Raw genomic sequence first — 20,453 nt, 5'->3', positions numbered from 1 at the left:
TAATACAGCCGTCTTATACATAACATGACCTATTTAGCATTTGGCCCGGCACATCATGAAGAACACTTGCATGGAACAGAAAAAAAGATCAGGAAGCTTAAAAAGTCTCAGAAACTAAAAATAATTTAAAAATATATATTTAAATATATATATATATATCCCAGTCTTCTTCAGTGGGGTTGGCTGAAGCACTGTCCTATGTTACCTTCCTATACTTTCACTTTAGGGGCTGCGTCCTGGCCCCTGTTCTTTAAGAAGTGCTGGCAAATGATGCGTCTTCATTTTGGAATGATGGAAGTTGGATATGAGCGCGGAGGTGATGCACAAAACCTGCGTGTTCAAAAAGGCCAAGGCATCACGCTTTTTTAGAGAAGAGCACGGGAAACTGAAGTAAGCTTCTTAAATCGATGTCGCATCCATTATAAATTAAAAGGGTTAGTAAAGTTCTCTCTTTTGTACTTAAGTCTATACTTTTATGGCATCTGCCAAGGCTGGTGACCATTCACCCCAAATGCTTTTACTACCACAGAACAGACTTTCCCTTCCTTTGGAACAGACAGCAGCCAAGTCCGTGGCCAGCCACGTGGTAGAACCATGAGAGGTGGGCTCACGTGTCACCCTGAGTAACGCCCATACACTTCCTCTCCTTGCATGTTCAGACAATATGCCGGAAAAGCTACCAACAGGCCAAAAAAAAAATAGAGGACTTTAAGGAGGTTATTTACAAAGCGTGGAAAATTGATTCCTGGAGGTTCTTGTCCTTCTTTCAGCCAAGTGGAACGGAGTGGAACTTTCACCAGAACACCAGGAGCCATCTTTTTGGTTGACTCTGTAGCCAGCCATCAGGTTATCTGGAAGAAAATATGGGTTAATAAACCAACTGACTTGTAGACACCCTCAAGCTCTGCCTTTGAATAAATGGATGACAGAAATCACAAGCAGCTGCGTGGAAATTAATAGAAAAGCAAACAAATACCCCATTATCTTCTTTATAGCACTCAGGAGCAAAGTAAAATAAACTCCCTAATTGCAAATAATGGGTGGGGAAAAGGAAAAATCAGACAGGACAAATGATAAGCCTCTGAAGGAGATTAATTGTTGATACTCAATGGCTTATAGCAGGTTCTTCCAACCTGGCCCCCACAAATGCTTACATCGAGACTTGAAACCACAAGACCAACCTGAACATCTGACACCTTGTGGCTCAAGCTTGCAGAGAGAGCCAGGTCAGGGTGGGGGAAGCAGGAATCCTGCTGTTTTTCAAGCAGCCGAAACCACCAGGTGAGGGAAAAGAAACTAGGTGAAAGCTAGAGGGTCTACATGACTGAGAAAGACTGGGTGAAGGCTGGGGGGGGGGGGGGGGGGGGGTTACATAAGTGAAAAAGACTGGGTAAGGGCTGGGTGGGTTTATATGCGCGACAGAGACTAGGGGAAGGCTTGGGGGGGGGTTACATGAATGACAGAGACTGAAGGAAGGCTTTGTGGGGGGGTTACATGAATGACAGACTGGGTGAAGGCTTTGGGGGGATGACAGCGAGAATAGGTGAAAGCTGGGGAGAGGACGATGCACTGTCATATTTGCCACTATTTGGCAAAATAAGATGGTGCGTGTTTTTGGCCCTCTGCATGTTACAAAAGATAAAACGTGGCCTCCGATGGAAAAGGGTTGGACAAGCCTGGCTTACAGTAATCGACGGCCTTATAGTGGGGACATCACTGTCACTGTTCAGTGGTGATCAGCACATACATAATCTCAAACAATTCACAGTTAAACTCAATCTGGAGGCTTTCAGCTGGCATTCCCTCAAAAGACCTGGGGGGACATCTGAAAAATTAAAAAAAAAAAAAAAAAAACGGCGAAGCCCAGTGCAGTATAAATCTTCCCAAAATGCCAAGGCTATTTCATCCATATCTCCAAATCCACTTCTGAGTTTTGGAAAATTCAAAAAAAGGTTTCCAAATCTCTTTTGGATTTAGTTTGCTGATTTGACTGAACAAACTTTATTTTAGTTACATTTGTACCCCAAGCTTTCCCAGTCATGGCAGGCTCAATGCGGCTTACATGGGGCAATGGAGGGTTAAGTGACTTGCCCAAAGTCACAAGGAGCTGCCTGTGCCTGAAGTGGGAATCGAACTCAGTTCCTCAGGACCAAAGTCCACCACCCTAACCACTAGGCCACTCCTCCACTGTTGCTACTATTTGAGATTCTACATTCCATGTAGAAGTCGGCCCTTGCAGATCACCAATGTGGCCGCGCAGGCTTCTGCTTCTGTGAGTCTGACGTCCTGCACGTACACGTACGTGCAGGACGTCAGACTCACAGAAACAGAAGCCTGCGCAGCCTTCTACATGGAATGTTGCTAGTGGAATAGCAACATTCCATGTAGAATCTCCAATAGTAGCAACATTCCAAGTAGAATCTCCAATAGTATCTATTTTATTTTTGTTACATTTGTACCCTGCGCTTTCCCACTCATGGCAGGCTCAATGCGGCTTACATGGGGCAATGGAGGGTTAAGTGACTTGCCCAGAGTCACAAGGAGCTGCCTGTGCCTGAAGTGGGAATTGAACTCAGTTCCTCAGGACCAGAGTCCACCACCCTAACCACTAGGCCACTCCTCCACTCCAACAACTCAGGGCAGTTATCTTAAAAATTTCAGATCTTTCATGATCAATTCTGTGCCTTGAGGACTAAATTCCACCTTGTGCATGGCCAATCATCTGTCATGGTTTATCCTTCTTTGCTATTCTCTCAATGGCGAACTGTGCCAAGCAATTGATCACTGATTGGAAATCAATAATGACATTATTATTGCTCCTTGTTACTGATGGGGGTAGAGTATGATGGAAGAATATTTACAGCTGATGAATAGTTATACTTCAAAAGGCTACAACAAATTTTCTGCCAGAGAATTCATGCAGTTGGATTTCCCTCGGGAATTGTTTAGGGTAGTTAAGGATTAAGTTGGAAAGTCATGAGGAGTGATAGGGCTGCAGATTCCTTTTGTAGCTAAGGTGGCTAATAGATGTGCATCCCTCACAACAAAAGAAGGTGAGTGTGTAGTGACATGTCTGTAGTCTCAGGAAGGGTGAGGAATGCTTTACCAGTGGCTAGAGAATGACACAGTTACATGGAAATACTTTTAAAACAAATAGGGGGAAATATGTTTTCACTCAACGAATAGTTAAGCTCTGGAACTCTTTGCAGAGGATGTGGTAACAACGGTTAGTGTATCTGGGTTTAAAAAAAAGGTTTGGACAAATTCGTGGTAGAAAAGTCCATAGCTTGCTAGTGAGACAGACAAGGGAAGCAACTCCTTGCCCTGGGATTTGTAATATGGAATGTTGCTACTCTTTGAGATTCTGAATGGAATGTTGCTACTCTTTGTGGTTCTACTTGGAACGTTGCTACTATTTAAGATTCTGAATGGAATATTGCTACTCTTTGGGGTTCTACTTGGAATGTTGCCACTATTTGAGATTCTGAATGGAATGCTGCTACCCTTTGGGGTTCCACATGGAATGTTGCTACTATTTGAGATTCTGAATGGAATGTTGCTGCTCTTTGGAGTTCTATATGGAATGTTGCTACTATTTGAGATTCTGAATGGAATGTTGCTACTCTTTGGGGTTCTACATGCAATGTTGCTACTATTTGAGATTCTGAATGGAACATTGCTACGCTTTGGAGTTCTCAATTGAATGCTTCTACTCTTTGGGGTTCTACATGGAATGTTGCTACTATTTGAGATTCTGAATGGAATGCTGCTACTCTTTGGGGTTCTATTTGGAACGTTGCTACTATTTAAGATTCTGAATGGAATGTTGCTACTCTTTGGGTTCTACTTGGAATGTTGCTACTATTTGAGATTCTGAATGGAACATTGCTACGCTTTGGAGTTCTACATGGAATGTTGCTACTATTTGAGATTCTGACTGGAATGTTGCTACTCTTTGGGGTTCTACTTGGAATGTTGCTACTATTTGAGATTCTGAATGGAATGCTGCTACTCTTTGGGGTTCTACTTGGAACGTTGCTACTATTTAAGATTCTGAATGGAATGTTGCTACTCTTTGGGGTTCTACTTGGAATGTTGCCACTATTTGAGATTCTGAATGAAATGCTGCTACTCTTTGGGGTTCTACATGCAATGTTGCTACTATTTGAGATTCTGAATGGAATGTTGCCGCTCTTAGGAGTTCTACTTGGAATGTTGCTACTATTTGAGATTCTGAATGGAATGTTGCTACTCTTTGGGGTTCTACTTGGAATGTTGCTACTATTTGAGATTCTGAATGGAACATTGCTACGCTTTGGAGTTCTACATGGAATGTTGCTACTATTTGAGATTCTGACTGGAATGTTGCTACTCTTTGGGGTTCTACTTGGAATGTTGCTACTATTTGAGATTCTGAATGGAACGTTGCTACTCTTTGGAGTTCTACATGGAATGTTGCTACTATTTGAGATTCTGACTGGAATGTTGCTACTCTCTGGGGTTCTATATGGAATGTTGCTACTTTTTGGGTTTCTGCCAGGTACTTGTGACCTGGCTTGGCCACTGTTTGGAAAACAGGATACTGGGCTACATGGACCACTGATCTGACCCAGCATGGCTAAGCTTATGTTCTTACGTTCTTATCCCCACAAGTTTTAGGTATTATCTGATGTTTAGTCTGTTGTATGTTTGTCTGATTTTTGACCATGTTAACTGCCTAGATTGGTTTTATTTTTTACCAGATGGGTGGTCTATAAAATTAAATAGAATTATACAATTAGTTTGAATGTTTTCTTGCTTCCTCTTATTTTTACTAGCAGAGCTTCTCATCGTGGATTAGATGTTTGTGTAACAAACAGTTTGGTCAGTACTGATAGTGTTTTTTGTGCACCACACCCATCCTAAGATGTCTGGGCCCTTCCTGAGACATAGAATGCACTGTAAAGTCACTCTGCAGAGCTCTTTGCTTTCGGCTCCCATTCAGGGCCTGAAAGCTGCTTGCGTAGTGTCAGTAAATTATGGCATATTAAGTCACATGACCACTCCCAGAAAGGCTCTTACCACACAGCAGTTATTTCTCCTCCAGATAATGGTTGAGCTGCCGCACCCTCTCCTCCACCTTGGTGCCCTTTGGATAGGAATCTGTCTGGAGTGCAGTTCTGGGGGACGATCTGTTCCCTGCAAGGTCCAGCCTCCGAGCCCGTTCTCTGTCGCGTCTCCTTCTGGTGCTGTATAACAGGTCTGAGCTCTCCTCCTGCACCAGCAAACACAGCTATCCCTCAGCACAGTAATGTAACAATAGGTGGCAAATTTTCCTTTACAATGATGAAGTACAGCACAGTCACAAGCTAACAGCAGTGCAGTGACACAGTCAATGACAGCGAATACAGCCTAAGATGGGCCATTTTCTGCATGGGTAGAGGGTGAGGATTTTTGCTACCTTTCCATACGGGTTACCCCTCCCCCATACCTTTGTTCAGGGCTGTAATACCTTGCCATAACTCACCAACACAAACTATTATAGTACAATGCTGTAATATGTCCAGTAATTATCTGACATGCATTAATGACGACTGATTTGAAAAAACACACTCTCATTATCTTCATCATCATTTGTCAATTTGATATACCACAAGGGACCAAAAACAATGGTATCTAAGCAGGGTACAATATAAAAATGTGGACACCTGAGAAGAAAAAGACAAAAGATACGAAATAAGGAAGACAAGATGGAAAAGCCAATCTGAAAAGGTGAGTGTTGAGTGCAGTTTTCAAAGCAACGGAAGAGGGTTCAGAGCGAATCTGCAAGGGGAGTAAGTTCCAGAGCATAGGACTGATATAACTGAAAGCAGAGGCACGAGTAACGTCCAGACGAATGACAGGAGGAGGAGGGAGGGAAAGGAGACCAGCATTAGAGGACCAGAGTGTGCGAAGGGGAGCAGAGGGAATGAGCAGACGTTGTAAATATGAAACTGGAATACAGTACAATCAAGAACGGCAGAACTTTTCTAGAAGTGAGGAGGGATCTCAATAGGCGCCAGGGGTGTAGCCAGCCATCCAATCTAGGGAGAAGCAATGGACTGGAAGGGGGGCATTCCCTCCCTCCCTCTGCCCCCCACCCCACCAGATTATCAAAAATAGTATCGTTCCTGGCATGGATGCCAAAGCCCCACCAGCCAGACCTCGTCCGCATGCTACTGCAGTACAGAAGTAATAGTTGGCGAGCCTCCAGCCACCAACGCTGAGACTCCTCGAGCATTCTCGGGGAGTCCCAGCATCGGCAGCTGGAGACACACTGCTGATAACTTCTGGTACTGCAGCAGCATGAGGAGGAAGGGAGCAGCTCGGCAACAAATTTCTTTGGTTGGCAGGACTTTGGCATCCCCACCAGCAGCCATTTAATGGGAACTGCATGTTTGGAAGGAGCCTGAGCCCAAGGAGGCTCTCTCTCCCCCCCCCCCCCCATTGGCTATGCCACTGATGGGGGCCAATGTAATACTTCCAACATTCCAACATCAATATGACCTATCCCAATTCTTCCCTCCACCCCCCATCAGATATTATGGGTAACCTTGTCTCCTCTCCTCAACTTCTGGTCTCCATTTTAATGTCCCCATAAGGTGCAGTCAGTCTCAAGCTCAGGGGCTGCTATCTTAGCAGTACCACTACATTTTGATAGATCGCTACAAAGCTGTACACAGTACTGTACAGACACATAGGAGAGAGACTCCCTGCACCAAGGAGCCTGTATTCAACAGGCACTGAGAACAGAGGATGGGTTCCTGCGAGCACCTTATAGTTGAGTCCCTGTGCTCACTGCCTGCTGCTGTTACTGTGGCAAGTCCAGCAGCTTCTCCCACTTCAGAAGTGAAGAGGACCATAGAATGAGTCAAAGGAAGGGGGGTTGGGAAGAGGAAGACAGTGGCAAAGGTGAACCCTAGATCTGTCACTGTATATGAGGGGCATTTTATTTTTGATTAACGTATGTCTGATGAGAGGAAGAGAGGAGCTGAACTTCTTGCTATTTAAAATTCAGTTCCAGACCAGTAGACTGTGCCCCGTTCAATCCCTGAGTTGGTGTTCACAGTCTCTGGGACAGATGGAGTCACAGTCATAGCTTAGAGTGACTCCTAGTGGCTGGAGTCAAAGTGCTTCAGAAGAGGGGAGGGGAGGGAGGGACAGCAAGGAGAGGGATAGATGCTGGACCAGCTTGGTGGAGGGGAGGAAGATACAGACAGGGGGGAGAAGAAATGTGAAAAGATGCTAGATGGAAGAGAGGGGGAGAGACACTGGAGACCCAGGAGTGAGCCATACTGAAATGTGTGAGGATGTGGGTGGGAAGAGACAGGGAGAGATACTGGACGCAGGGTGGAGGGTGTGGTGTGTGTGTGGGAAGCTACAGGGAGAGATACTGGCCCCAGGAAGAAGAAAAAGGGAGGGACACGGAGACAGAGAAGAGATGCTGGACATGGAGAGAGAAGGGATAGGGACACAGAGGGGTAATGCTGGACACTGGGAGGGACAGGGACATAGGAGAGTAATGCTGATCATAGGGTGAGGGATAGGGACAGAGAAAGAGAGGAAGAAATGCAGGATAGGGCAAGACACACACAGAGGGGAAATGCTGAATATAAGGGCTAGATCGGGACACTGAGAGGGCAGATGCTGAAAATGGAGGACGGTAAGGGACACAAAGGGAAGATGTTAGGATAGATAAGGATGGTGGACATGAAGTGAGAAGAAATGTCAAATGGACAGGCTAGAGCAAAGATTCAGAGATGCAGAAAAGAGACACTGGGACCAAAGGGAACAAAAAAATAAAATGCTCAGACAACAAAGGTAGAATAAATACTTCTTGAGGTTTCCATTTCGGTTTTTTTGCCTTCATATTGATCTCTGGTCCCTTGTGATATAGTTGTTGAATCATGTGATTTCCATGTGTGACCACGGTGCGGTATTCTGCTAGCATGTACTATTTGCGAAGAGATCTTATTTATTTTGTTTTGTTTGTTTTTTTCACTAGGTGAATAATTAACGCGCACTGACGCTAGATACCATATATTCCTACGGATGTTTCTAGTGTTAGCACGTACTAAAAACATTAGCACGCCTACAATGCAGCTCAGTAAACAGGGCCCTTAAATAAGCAACTAGAATTGATATGTGGAAGTCGGCCATTTGTAGGCTGTCCTCTGTCCACCTGCCTGAAAGTGCTGCAGTGCTCCACAATGCATATTAACTGTAGCCGCATTTGGAGGGGGTGTTTCCTGGGGAGTGTTTTAAGACAGCAGGTCATTTCTTTCAGAAAATTCACCCATAGTACATACATTAAAACCAGCCACTTAATCTGGAGATATGTAGACTTTCTGAAAATTTTTCCCTGAGGCAGCTTTTTTCTAAAAAGGATACAGGATCTAAGAAAGAAACTTGAGAAGTGCCCCAACTCAGAAGTAGCAGAAGCTTTCAAAGACCTTTCAATTCTTGTATCATCTCAGGAATGAAATAGAAATCAGAATTACCAAAGAAATATTAAGAATATTATTTATGGGGCAATTTTTGAACTGTCTATGAAGGGAGGGAGTCTCTGGGTACGTTTTAAGCCATTGATTTTGCAAAGTGAAAGAACATTTGCCTCAAAACCTGTCGCAGTAGAAAGCGTCTAACGACATTAGCTCCGGCTTTTTCCATGAAAAGTAACTTATGGTTTTTAGCATTCTGCAAGAGTTTCAAAATGCGGATAGCCATTAGGAATTTGCAGACAACAAACATTTTGGTTCCATTTCTGATTGGTATGGCCATTTTTCCTGATTTTCAGACTATTTTTTCCCCAGCTCAAGTCACACTTTTAATATGCATTAAAACTTTAAATGCATGCTGACTTAATGCATAGTAGTTCATAGGTTAATGCATATCAAATTGATTTTTTAAGGCCTACTAATGAACTGAACACATCCCTAATATCTGTCGGTCCCAGGAGCTGTCCAGACCAAGGTGCTGAATGGAAGTGAAATGTGCTGTAATCACCCCCCCCCCCCCCCCCCCCCCCCCGGGGTTACAGCTCATTGTTATTTTCTGGTTATACCACTTTCCCTAGGAGTCACTGCAACCTTCCCTTAAATCAGTCCCTTGAAAACACCTCTTAAATTCTGTCTTCTGTAGTTTAAAACATAAACGGGCCACAGTCCAGTACTGGCAGGTTCCAACTATTGCTGGATGTCCAAAGAAGCAGGAAGAAAAAATTCTGAGATGATGAGGGGAGGAGATTGCGCACAAGTCCATCAGACATAACCGAATCGAAAAAGGCTCAGGAACTTAGTGATCCATAAGCCAGTTCAAAATAATATGTTTTCAAGTAGGATTTAAATTTTGAAAAGAAGAGATCCCATCTGATATAGGTGGATAGATCATTCCATAGTTTTGGAGCTAAACAAAAGAATGCAGATGTTCTGGTATTTTCATAGTGCACCTTCTTTGGTGTAGGGAGAATAAAATGGTGACCACTGAGACGGGGGTATGTGGAATAACCATGCTAGACAAATAAGAGGGGGAACCCAAATGGTAGGCCTTAAAGGGCAAACACAAGATCTTAAATTGGGTATGAAAATGAATTGTTAACCAATGTAAAGACCTTAGTAATGGAGTAATATCTTTTTTTTGTTGTTGCACAACATAAGAAATGAGCGGCAGCATTATGTAACGTTTGTAAAATAGTCAAATCATGAAATTAAGAATATCTGCTACCAGTATGCATAGTAGAATAGTTTGAGACTGCTTAGAAAGCGAAGACGACGAAGTGTCAGAAAACCAAGTTGTACCAGACGAGAAATCTGAGCTTCGAAAGTCAGATGTGAATCAATTACCACCCCTAGGTAATGAAATGACTGTACAGGGTGGTATGTGTCCATGCCAAATAGATGCAGGATCAGGGACAGTTGCGGATGATAATCAGGCATCCAACACGTTACTGTCTTTTCTGGATTTAGAACTAATTTATGCATATGGAACCAGTGAGACAGGGCTGACAGGCAATTTTTCAATGGTTTAAGGTCTAGTGTAAAAGGTGAAGTTGGGCAAAGTAAAAAGGTATCTTTGGCATTATAAAAAGTTCTAATGTTGTAGTCCTGGACTACTCTTGCCAGCGAACTAAGGAAAATATTGAAAAGTAAAGGAGAGAGAACCTTGGGGAACACCACACGTGAGTTGGTGGGAAGCAGAGGATTGTAAAGAGGTAAGATGCAAACCCATCTAAAACAGCACCTCCCCCCCAGACCAATATTGGAGAGCCTTGACAGTAATAATCGATCTTCCCGCACCTTTCTCAACCTACACTTCCCCAGCTGTAAAGGGGTCAAATACAAACTAACACATGCGTCCAGCTTTTCCTACGTAAGTACGAAGATGTGGAATGCGCTACCAACCCACCTGAAAACGATCAACGAATTAATTAGCTTCCGCAAAGCTCTGAAAACCTCTCTCTTTAACAAAGCCTACCACAAGAACCCATAACTACTTGAACACTACCCTTACACTCCTTCATCCAGAATGTCTCACTGTACAGCTGCATAACCAGATCCTCTTGTTTCTTTTATCTCTTTGCAACACCAATTGTATTTCTTCCCTGCTATGGCGCTGCCATAACAGATCTTTGTAAGCCACAATGAGCCTACAAATAGGTGGGAAAATGTGGGATACAAGTGCAATAAATAAATAAATAAATAAGGAGTGTTCCATGAGGTTGAAGGCAGCAGAAAAATCAAGAGAAAGAAGAAGAACCAAATTACCTGAATCAAGAGTAGAATGATTCTCAGTAAGAAAGGCAATGGTTATGGTTTCTGTGCTGTGATTTGATCGGAATCCGGATTGATGAGGATGTAGAACAGAATAATGTTGTAAGAAGCTGATTAAAAACAATCTGCATTGTTGGCCGTATTACTTTATGCTAATCCATTTCCCCTCGCCTTAAGAACATAAGAATAGCCATACTGGGTCATATCAATGGTCCATCTAGCCCTGTATCCTGCTTCTAACAGTGGCCAATTCAGGTCGCAAGTACCTGACAGAATCCTAGATAGTGGCAAGATTCACGCTACTGATTCCAGGGCCAAGCAGTGGCTTGCTCCATATCTATCTCAGTAGCAGACTATGGATTTTTTTCCTCCAAAAACTTGTCCAAACCTTTTTAAAACCGATACACTAACCACTGATACCACATCCTCTACCAACAAGTTTCAGAGCTTAACTATTCATTGAGTGAAAAAAATACTTCCTCCTCTTCGTTTTAAAATTAGAGCCATGTAACTTCCTTGAGGGTCTCCTAGTCTTTGTACTTTTTGAAAGAGTAAAAATTTGATTTACCCATTCTACACCATTCATTATTTTTCAGACTTCTATCATATCCCCCCCTCAACCTTCTCTTTTCCAAGCTGAAGAGTCCTAACCTCATAAGCCTTTCCTTATATTAGAGCTGTTCCATCCCCTTAATCATTTTGGTCACCCTTCTTTGAACCTTTTTAATTCTGCCATATGTTTTTTATGACATGGTGGCCAGAATTGCACACAATACTCAAGGTATGATCGCACCATGGAGCGATACAGAAGAATTATAATATTCTTTGCCTTATTTTTTTTATTCCTTTCCTAATAATTCCTAGGATTCTGTTTGCTTTTTTGGCTACCACCACACAGCGGGCAGAAGATTTCAGCGTATTGTCCGCAATGACACCTAGATCTTTTTCTTGGGTGCTGACTCCTAGGGTGGAACCTCGCATCAAATTGATTTGGATTATTCTTCCCAATGTGCATCACTTTGCACTTGTCCACATTAAACCTCATTTGCCATTTAGATGCCCAGTCTTCCAATTTCCTATGGTCTTCCTGCAATTTTTCACAATCCGCATGCATTTTAAAAATTTTGAATAGTCTTGTGTCATCTGCAAATTTAATCACCTCACTCGTGCTTCCCACTTCCAGATCATTAATGAATATGTTAAATAGCATTGGTCCAGTACAGATGCCTGGGGCACTCCACTGTTGGTTAGGTTAGAAGAGGTTAATCATATTAAGCCCTCTTCTGCCTGGCTTGCAGCTCCTCTCCAGGTGGTCCAGAGAAATGCAAATCCATATCTCAGTATCTGCACCTCCCATCTCAATTCGTCATCGTTATTCCTAAGCTCTTTCTTTTTCCCAAAACTATGTCCCAAACATCTTGTTTTATCCCGGGTTAGGTTAGAAGAGGTTAATCATATTAAGCCCTCTTCTGCCTGGCTTGCAGCTCCTCTCCAGGTGGTCCAGAGAAATGCAAATCCATCTCTCAGTATCTGCACCTCCCATCTCAATTCATCATCGTTATTCCTAAGCTCTTTCTTTTCCCAAAAACTATGTCCCAAACATCTTCTTTTATTCCGGGCAGTAAACCCCATCTTGCTGACCAGAAGTTGGAGGACATGTCTTCTTCCAGACTGAACCCTTCGACATTGCTCTAGAGTTAGCAAAGTTCATTCGTTCAAACTCAACAACCATTCTGCTCCCACTCCATCCCAGTTAACATCCTGAGCATGGTAACTTGATGTTGTGCCTCATGCCTTCCACATCTACTAGAGTAGAGGGCCGATAGCAAGTCAACTGTGCTGCGGCTCCCAGAATCACAGCCAAACCCACAGAGCTCAAGTCCATCTTAAAGTAAGTGAAGGTTGTAGCTACAAAACTTCCCTGCAATGGCAGAAGGAAACCCACTAAAGCTCAGTTGTGTTTATTATTTTACGAACTAAACACAAAGTTTTAAATTCTATCCTTGCTATTTTGGGGATCCAATGTGAAGCTTTAAGTAGTGATGTTACCCTTTCAGAATTTGGATTTATGAAGCAACATTAAGTGTGGATGGTTATTTTTCCATTTGCATATATGCAAATATTTGCATATATGTGAGATTCACTCGGTTGTTTAGGCATCACTTTTGTATTATATTTTTATATTTTCTTTAATAAAAATTTGAAGGAAAAAGAAATGAACATATTAAATTCTTGTTCTAGGATGGAGAGGGGCTCCAAGATCCTTGTAAGATCTGTTACTATACTGGTGTAGCATAATTATAATTCCTAACCAACTTCTCTTTTCCAAAGAAAATAATCCCAGTTTAGATAACCATACAGCAAATTACATGTTTTTATATATCCTCTTTTTTTTTATTTTTTTTCCACCACACAAAGTTAACTAAAAAACAAACAAACTGCACATCCGTGCAGCATGACAAAAGCCTTGTACCCAGAGGTGTAGCCAGACCTCGGGAGGGGGGGGGTCCAGAGCCCAAGGTGAGGGGGCACATTTTAGCCCACCGCCCCCAGCCCTGCCACTTTCAACCCCCCCCCCCCCGGCACCACCACCCCTCTCCCGCCATTTTCAACCCCCCCTCCCCACCTCCACGAGGTACCTTTGCTGGCGGGGGTCCCCAACTCCCGCCAGCCAAAGTCCTCTTCAACGCCGGTCTCCAGTACGTTCGTTGATCTTTTTCTGTGCAGAACGTGCATGCAGGACGTCAGGAGTCAGGACTCACAGAAATTGATCAGCGAACGCGCCGGAGACCGGCCCTGGAAAGGACTTTAGCTGGCGGGAGTTGGGGACCTCCGCCAGCAAAGGTACCTGGCAGCGGTGGTGGGGGAGGGTTGGTGGCAGCGGGGAGGGGGGGTCAAAAGTAGAGGGGGCCAGGGCTAAATCTGTGGGGGCCCATGCCCCCATGACCCCACCTAGCTATGCCCCTGCTTGTACCTTGCTTCCACCCCTGTTTAACAGCCACCATTAAACACCCAGATTTGTCTGCCACTGTCTGGTTTTCTACCAACATATAAGATGAAAGGTGATCTGACTGCGATTTAATGGCCAGGCTGCCAGTCAGGAGATCTGGTTTGATTTCTGAGCCTGTCTGTAAAGGCTTCACCTTTGTTTAGTTCTCTAGTGTGGGGGAGTGGAGTGGAGGAGTGGCCTAATGGTTAGTGCAGTGGGCTTTGATCCTGGCTACCTGGGTTCAATACCCACTGCAGCCCCCTGTGACCTTGGGCAAGTTACTTAACTCTCCATTGCCTCAGGTACAAAACCTTAGATTGTGAGCCCTCTAGGGACAAAGAAAGTACCTACTTATAACGTGTACAGTGCTGCTTACATCTAGTAGCGCTATAGAAATGATTAGTAGTAATGTGTCGCAGCCTGTTTTTCCAACTGGGACGTCTTGGGATTTGAACCCACCACTTCCCAGCTTCAAATGCAGGATCCTAACAATGAACTCCCCTGGAGCAACTCAAAGGTATGTGAGAAAAGTGACCTGCTGGCTTTTGGGACACTTTAAACTAATTTCTGCCCCAAACTTACATCTTGGAGAATTCCATAAGAAACAAACCAAACAAAAACAGCAACATTTGTCAGCCCAAGGTAAGGAGTGTCAGAAATGCAGTAAAACCAGCTCATGTGTAGTCAAAAACGCCCACCTCTATATCCTGAAGGGACAGCATTCGCCAGGTCTGGGTTTAGACTTAGAGGCCCTTTTACTAAGGCGCGCTGAAAAATGGCCTGCGCTGGTATAGGTGTGTGTTTTAGACGCACATAGGTCCATTTTTCAGAGCGCCTGCGAAAAAAAGGCCTCTTTTTCTTGTGGCCGAAAAGGGACGTGCGGCAAAATTAAAACCAGCGCGCGTCCATTTTCCGCATGAGACCTTACCGCCACCCACTGACTTAGCGGTAAGCTCTCGCGCATTAACTGGGCGGTAATCATCAGCGCGCGTACACTGCCGATTACCGCCGGGTAAGCGCTGCATGGTAGAAACTTTCTACCGCGTGTTTTGGGCGCACATCAAAAATGGAATTACCGCCCGGGGCACCCAGTAGCCGGCGCTAGTTCCAATTTGATGTGCGTCCTACATGCGCAGGCACCTACACGCCTTAGTAAAAGGACCTCTTAAATTAGTTGCTTTCCAGACCTCAGCAGACAATGCTTTTGTGCTTTTACTTTAGAAAGGTACGTGCAGAACTGGCTTTGCATTTCACTAATTTTGCTTAGGTTATAAATTCCCGATGACAGCATCAGATCAGAATCTGAAGTGTCAGCTGTAATGGGTAAATGAACTCCCTCCCTGTTTTCTTCATTTTTTCATAAATTAAATGTTCTGCTCAGAAGTTGTTCACATTACATATGCCTACGTGATTAAATACTACAACAGAAGAGGGGGTCTCACTTACCCAGACTCGACTTTGATCCCACGAAAGCAGAGATGAGGAGAGTAGAAAGTCAGGGTTATAGCTCCTCCGAGTCCCGATCTCCGAAGCACTCAGGCTGCTTTTGCTCCTTCTGGAAACTAATTCTGGAGTGTTCCAGGAATGAACTATAGCACTGGTCCTTCTAGAATACGGTTCTCGTGTCTTCCCTGGCTTTGCCTCTACGTCCAACAGCGATGGCCGATTCCACTTTGCCGAGGCTGTGTCGGCAGAATCCCTGCTTGTATCGACTTTGCCATCAAGCTCTTCTAAAGAATTTAAGGCGCGCCGTGCCCGCCAGGAGCTTTCGGCTCGGGCACTTTTCACTTCCACAGGGTCCGATTCTATAGAATGGCTTTTCCAGCTAATGTTCTCCGCAAGCTCCTGGTTACCATTGTTCTTATTCTCAGCAGGGTCCAGAGGCTTTATTGTAATACTGCTTCTGGAGATTAAAATGTCAGCCTTGTTCTTAGGGCTTAAGTCCCCTGACTTTTCTAGCTCAGAAACTTTTAAGCTAACATCGCTTTTATTAATAGAGATCTCAAAAGGTGTGTTAATACTGTTTGTCACCACCGGTAACTCATTTGGAATTATTCTGATATTACTTGTAGAAGTATGTCTCTCTCTGACGCTCTCACCGGTGCCGGTTCTTGCTGTAACAGTTTCTGTGTATGTGGGCATGTCTCTTCCTCTGGCACTATCACGCACGTTTGTTCTTGCAGTGGCAAGCTCTGAGTTTTCAGAGGTGTCTCTTCTTCTAGAACTCTCAACCACACTAGTCCGCGGAGAAATAATTGTTTCCGAGTACAATGGAGCTCTTCTTCCTGGGACGTTCTCGGCTATCCTGGTCCTTGTAGACGTGTCTGAATTTTCGGAGGTAGGTCTTTTTCTGTCTCTCTCTCCAGAGCTAATCCTTGCAGAGACAGTGTTAGAATTTTCAGAAGTCTCTCTTTCGCTGGCTGTTTCACCGGTGCTGGTCACAGTGTCCGAGTTTTCCACAGTCTCTCTCTCTCTGGTGCTTTCAGCTCTGCTGGTCCTCACAGTGACTGAGTCAGAGTACGTAGAGGTTTTTCTTCCTCTGGGGCTCTCACCCGTACTGGTCCTTGATGTAGTAATGGTTTCTGAGTAGATAGGGGTCTTTCTTCTTCTGGGATTATCAGTTGATGTGGTCCTTGCAACAACAGTCTCTGAGTTTTCAGCAGTCTCTCTTTGCCTGGCTCTCTCACTAATGCTAATCCTATCGGAGAGACTGTCTGATATGTTGGCAGTCTCTTGGTCTCTGGTGTTCCCACCATTGCTGGTCCTTGCAGTAACAGTGTTTGAGTTTTCAGAGGTCTTTCCAATCACAGAAGAGGTCTTTCTTTCCCTGCTGCTTTCACTTGTGGTAGTCCTTGTAGAGTCAGTGTCTCTTTCTCTGGCTGTCTCTTCAATGCCGGTCCTTGCAGAAACAGCGTCTGAGTTTCCAGAAGTCTCTCTGAGGCTATCACTTATGCTGGGCCTTGAGGTGATAGTCTCTGAGTTTTCAGAGGTTTTCTTTCCTCTGTCTTTTTCACCAGTGTTGGCCCATACAGCGAATGAGTCTTTGTACATAGAGGTCTTTCTTCCTCTGCCATTCTCAGTTACAGTGATCCGGGCAGTGACAGTCTCTGAGTTTTCAGAGGTGTTCCTTTCTCTGGCTCTCTCGTGACTGCTGGTCCTCGCGGTGACCGTGTCTGAGTTTTCAGACAACTCTTTCTCTCTGGCACTGTTCTCGGTATTGATGGTCCTTGGAGTAACAACTTCTGATGGATAGATCATGATGCTGCTTGTCATTTTGTTAGACACAGTTCTGGGCGAGCGCTTTCCTTTTTCTGACCGCCCATCAGATCCAGCCCCACTCATTAATTCTTTTATATCTTTTTCAATAATAGCTGGTTTAATGATGGCTTTGGTCTGCAAGGCTTCCCTGGGACTAAAAGGTCTTTTTGTCTTCCCTGCGAGCCGAAGAGAAGGGTCTTCTTTTTCCATGGCATTTGATTTTGCTTTTATAGGTCTTTCCGATTCTTCCTCTGCTCCGCTTTCTGTTTTATCACTTTGAAAGTCAGCAGTCCTTCCTGTCCCTCTGGCCCTTAAGCCTACCCTGGGGCTGGATGGTGTTTTGTTCTCCATTTCTAGTTGAGCAAAAGTATTTCCTTTCTCGTCGTTTGAGTTTATAGTGTTACCCAGGACTTTGTTAGATGAAGCATCGGTATTAAGTTTTTCACTGTCAACTGGTTTGGTGGCTATTTTTGGCTTCATACCACCCCTCCTGTTGACTTGTGACTTCAGACCTTGTTCTGATTGAGTGGTGATGCAGGTGTCATAATTTGCCGAACCTTTGAACTCCTCTAGTGCTGCTGTCTGCAAGGTCTGCTTTTGAGACCTTGAACAACTTGGATAGTTTGTCCCCTGAGAGTCAATGTCTGACAGCTCCCCATCTTCGGAATTCCCTGCTGCCCTGAGAACTCTCACTTCGAAAGAGCCTCTCTGAGATGAACCCAAAGACTCCACCACGGCTGAAGAACAGCTAGAACTGCTTTCCAAACTCAGAGGGGCTGCGTGAGAAGACGGACCTGATTCATTGGAGGGATCATCATCGCTTCTGAGAGAAGCCTTCTCCGAAGAGGGATCAAGACTCTCTAAATGACTTGTCTGGGCCTCTCTTTCAGCTGCCTTTGTAGCAGGTATTACCCCACCCATGTCGCCATTAAGTGCAACAGTATTACTGGACGAAGCATCCCCATAGGTCCTTAATGTTCTTTCCCCTTTATTACCCAATCTAGTAGATACCTTCCAGGATTTCTGAGTGTGCTGCTCCTGGGCTGCAGGCGGGTAACGGCTTAGCACTGATGGTTGTTCTCTGGATTTCTTTATCTCAGGTGGCACGGAGACCGTCTCTTTAGTGGACAATACCACTTTCTCTCCTGTTCTTTTTACATCATTTTCTGCATCTGTGAGAGAGGACGATTTTGCTGCCCTCCTGTTAGCAGCACTGGTGTTCAAGGAATGCCTGGTGCCCTGGGGATTACCATCTGATGGCTCCCTGTGTCGGAGCCGATCCCGCCCCTGCTGGGGTGACATCTCTCGAGATGTATGCTTTGCAGTAGGAGATTCAGCAGTAGTGCCTCTGTTCTTGGCTCGGTCATGTCGAAGCTTCTCGTGTGAGAGGATTTCCTCACGTTCGGCCTCGCCATTTTCCAGATCTTTCTGCTTCTTCATGTGCATCGTTAACTCTTGAACCTGGTCATTTAACAGTCTTGCTTTATTCTGTTCGCTCAAATACCTCTCTTGTAGCTTGTTATTTGTGGTCTGCATTTTCTCCAGCTCCTCTTCCACTGCTTCAAATTGCTTGAGCTGAATTTTGAGTTTCTCAATTTCTTGATTAAGATCTTTGATTTTATTATCCTCCTGATTCTTATTCTTCTCATTTTCAACTTTGTTGGTTTCATTGTCTGGCAGCTTCAGGTAATCGAAGCTCCTTTTTCTTCTGCCTTCCCGGGGAATCAAATCGTCCTCAATCCTCAGATCATTTCTCTCCATGAAAGCATCTGATGACCTTTCTAGGCGATTGTGCGCCTTCCTTGTTTGGTCATCTGCATTGCTTTTGTTAATTTGCTCTAACTTCTGTGTCAGCTCCTCAATTAGTTTCTCACTCTGCTTCTCTTTCTCCAGCAGGCCTTTCCTCTCACTGGCAAAATTCAAAGTTAAAGATTTAAGTTTCTCCAAGTCACTTGCCAGCTGTTGCTCAGATTTCTCTAACCTGCTCTCTGATGACTCCATCTCCTTCACTTTCACTCGAAGCAGCTCCAGCTCAGTAGACAGCTTTTTGGTTAAGTTTTTTTCCTCATTCAGGCTGATACAAAGCTGCATGCAGTCACTCTTACTCCTGCTGAAGGCCTCTTCCAGTTTCTCCAGGTCAGCCATCTGCTTCTGGAGCTGCACAACGTCAGATCTAAGTTGTCCGGAGATGCTTTCCTCCTCTTCCAGTTTCACTTTCACCTGCCTGCAGAGTTCTTCTGCTTTCCTGATCTCCTCATCCTTCCCTTCAATCTTCAGCACCCTCTTCCTTAGGGCCTCTACGTCTGCCAGCATGCTAGAATTGCTGCCTTCTGCTTGGATGATCTTGTCCTGCAGGTCCAGCACCTCCTCCTCTGCTTTCTGCAGGTTTCTAGTAGCTTCTTCCAGATCATCGAGGCGTCGAGAGAGGCTCTGCAGTTTAAACCGCAGGTGGCGATTTGAAGGCTCCTTGAAACTCGTCACTTCCGTCATCTTAAGCTCTTGTGGTCTGGAGCAGAAGGCTCCTGTTAGATCCACCAGGCCTCCACTTAGCTCTGCTGTTATCCTTTGGCCTCTTGTGGCGCAGAAATTGTTTGGAGAACACAGCCCATCTTAACCTAAAACAAAACATAAGAAAACATCAGGAAAAAAAAAATCATGGTGGTCCAAAGTGAAGGATGAGGTGTCAGGAAAACATCTCTATTCAGTTTAAGTCCTGGATTTTATTATGTAAAAGCCTGCAGGACTTTTTTTTTTTTATTATATGGCCTTCATCTGGGTAAATCAGTTTCCATCTTCAAAAATGTTAGGCAAGATTCATTAAGAAACTAGTAAAAAAGGGCCGTTTCTGACACAAATGAAACGGGCGCTAGCAAGGTTTTCCTCGGAGTATGTATGTTTGAGAGAGTGTATGTGACTGTATGTGAGAGAGAGAGTGAATGTGCGAGTGTGTGTGTGTGTGTGTGAGAGAGAGATAGTGAGTCTGGGTGCAAGTGTGTCTGTGAGAGAGAGAGTGTGTGTGTGAGAATGAGAGTGTGTGCAAGTGCGTATGTGAGACACAGTGTGAGAGAGTGTTTCACACAGATACAGTGTGTGCGAGAGAGAGAGAGTGTGTGTGAGACATAGACTCTCTGTGAGACTGAGTGTATGAGACCAAGAGAGTGTGTGAGTGACTGTGTGACACATAGAGAGTGAATGTGATAGTGTGAGACAGAGTGTGTGAGAGTGAGAGAGAGAAAGACATTGACTGTGAGAGAGTGTGTGTGTGACAGAGATACCTCCCCCCTCCGTCCCTCCCTCCCTCCCTCTCTCTGGTGTCAGCCCCCCCCCCCCCCCCTGTCTCTCTGGTGTCTGAGCGTTACTGTGCAGGACGCTGAGCTCTGGCTGTGCTTCAAGGAACTGACCAATCCTATTTAATAGAA

The 20,453-nt window shown here is 44.5% G+C and overlaps 1 protein-coding gene across 1 annotated transcript; it reads right to left on the bottom strand.

The window, feature by feature from the left end:
• Positions 1-743: 743 nt before the first annotated feature.
• LUZP1 (leucine zipper protein 1) lies at positions 744-19,645 on the bottom strand. The gene is made up of 3 exons (XM_030219848.1): positions 15,223-19,645; positions 5,062-5,254; positions 744-851 (listed from the first exon to the last, which is right to left on the bottom strand). Exons 1-2 carry the CDS (start codon positions 19,522-19,524, stop codon positions 5,072-5,074), a joined length of 4,485 nt encoding a protein of 1,494 aa, XP_030075708.1. The 5' UTR covers positions 19,525-19,645; the 3' UTR covers positions 744-851; positions 5,062-5,071.
• Between the last annotated feature and the right edge of the window lie 808 nt (positions 19,646-20,453).

This window comes from Microcaecilia unicolor, chromosome 11, assembly GCF_901765095.1.
Source record: "Microcaecilia unicolor chromosome 11, aMicUni1.1, whole genome shotgun sequence".
In the NCBI taxonomy this organism is placed as follows: Eukaryota; Metazoa; Chordata; class Amphibia; order Gymnophiona; family Siphonopidae; genus Microcaecilia; species Microcaecilia unicolor.
Note: the sequence above shows the minus strand (reverse complement) of the source record. Positions and strands in the feature narration are given on the sequence as shown.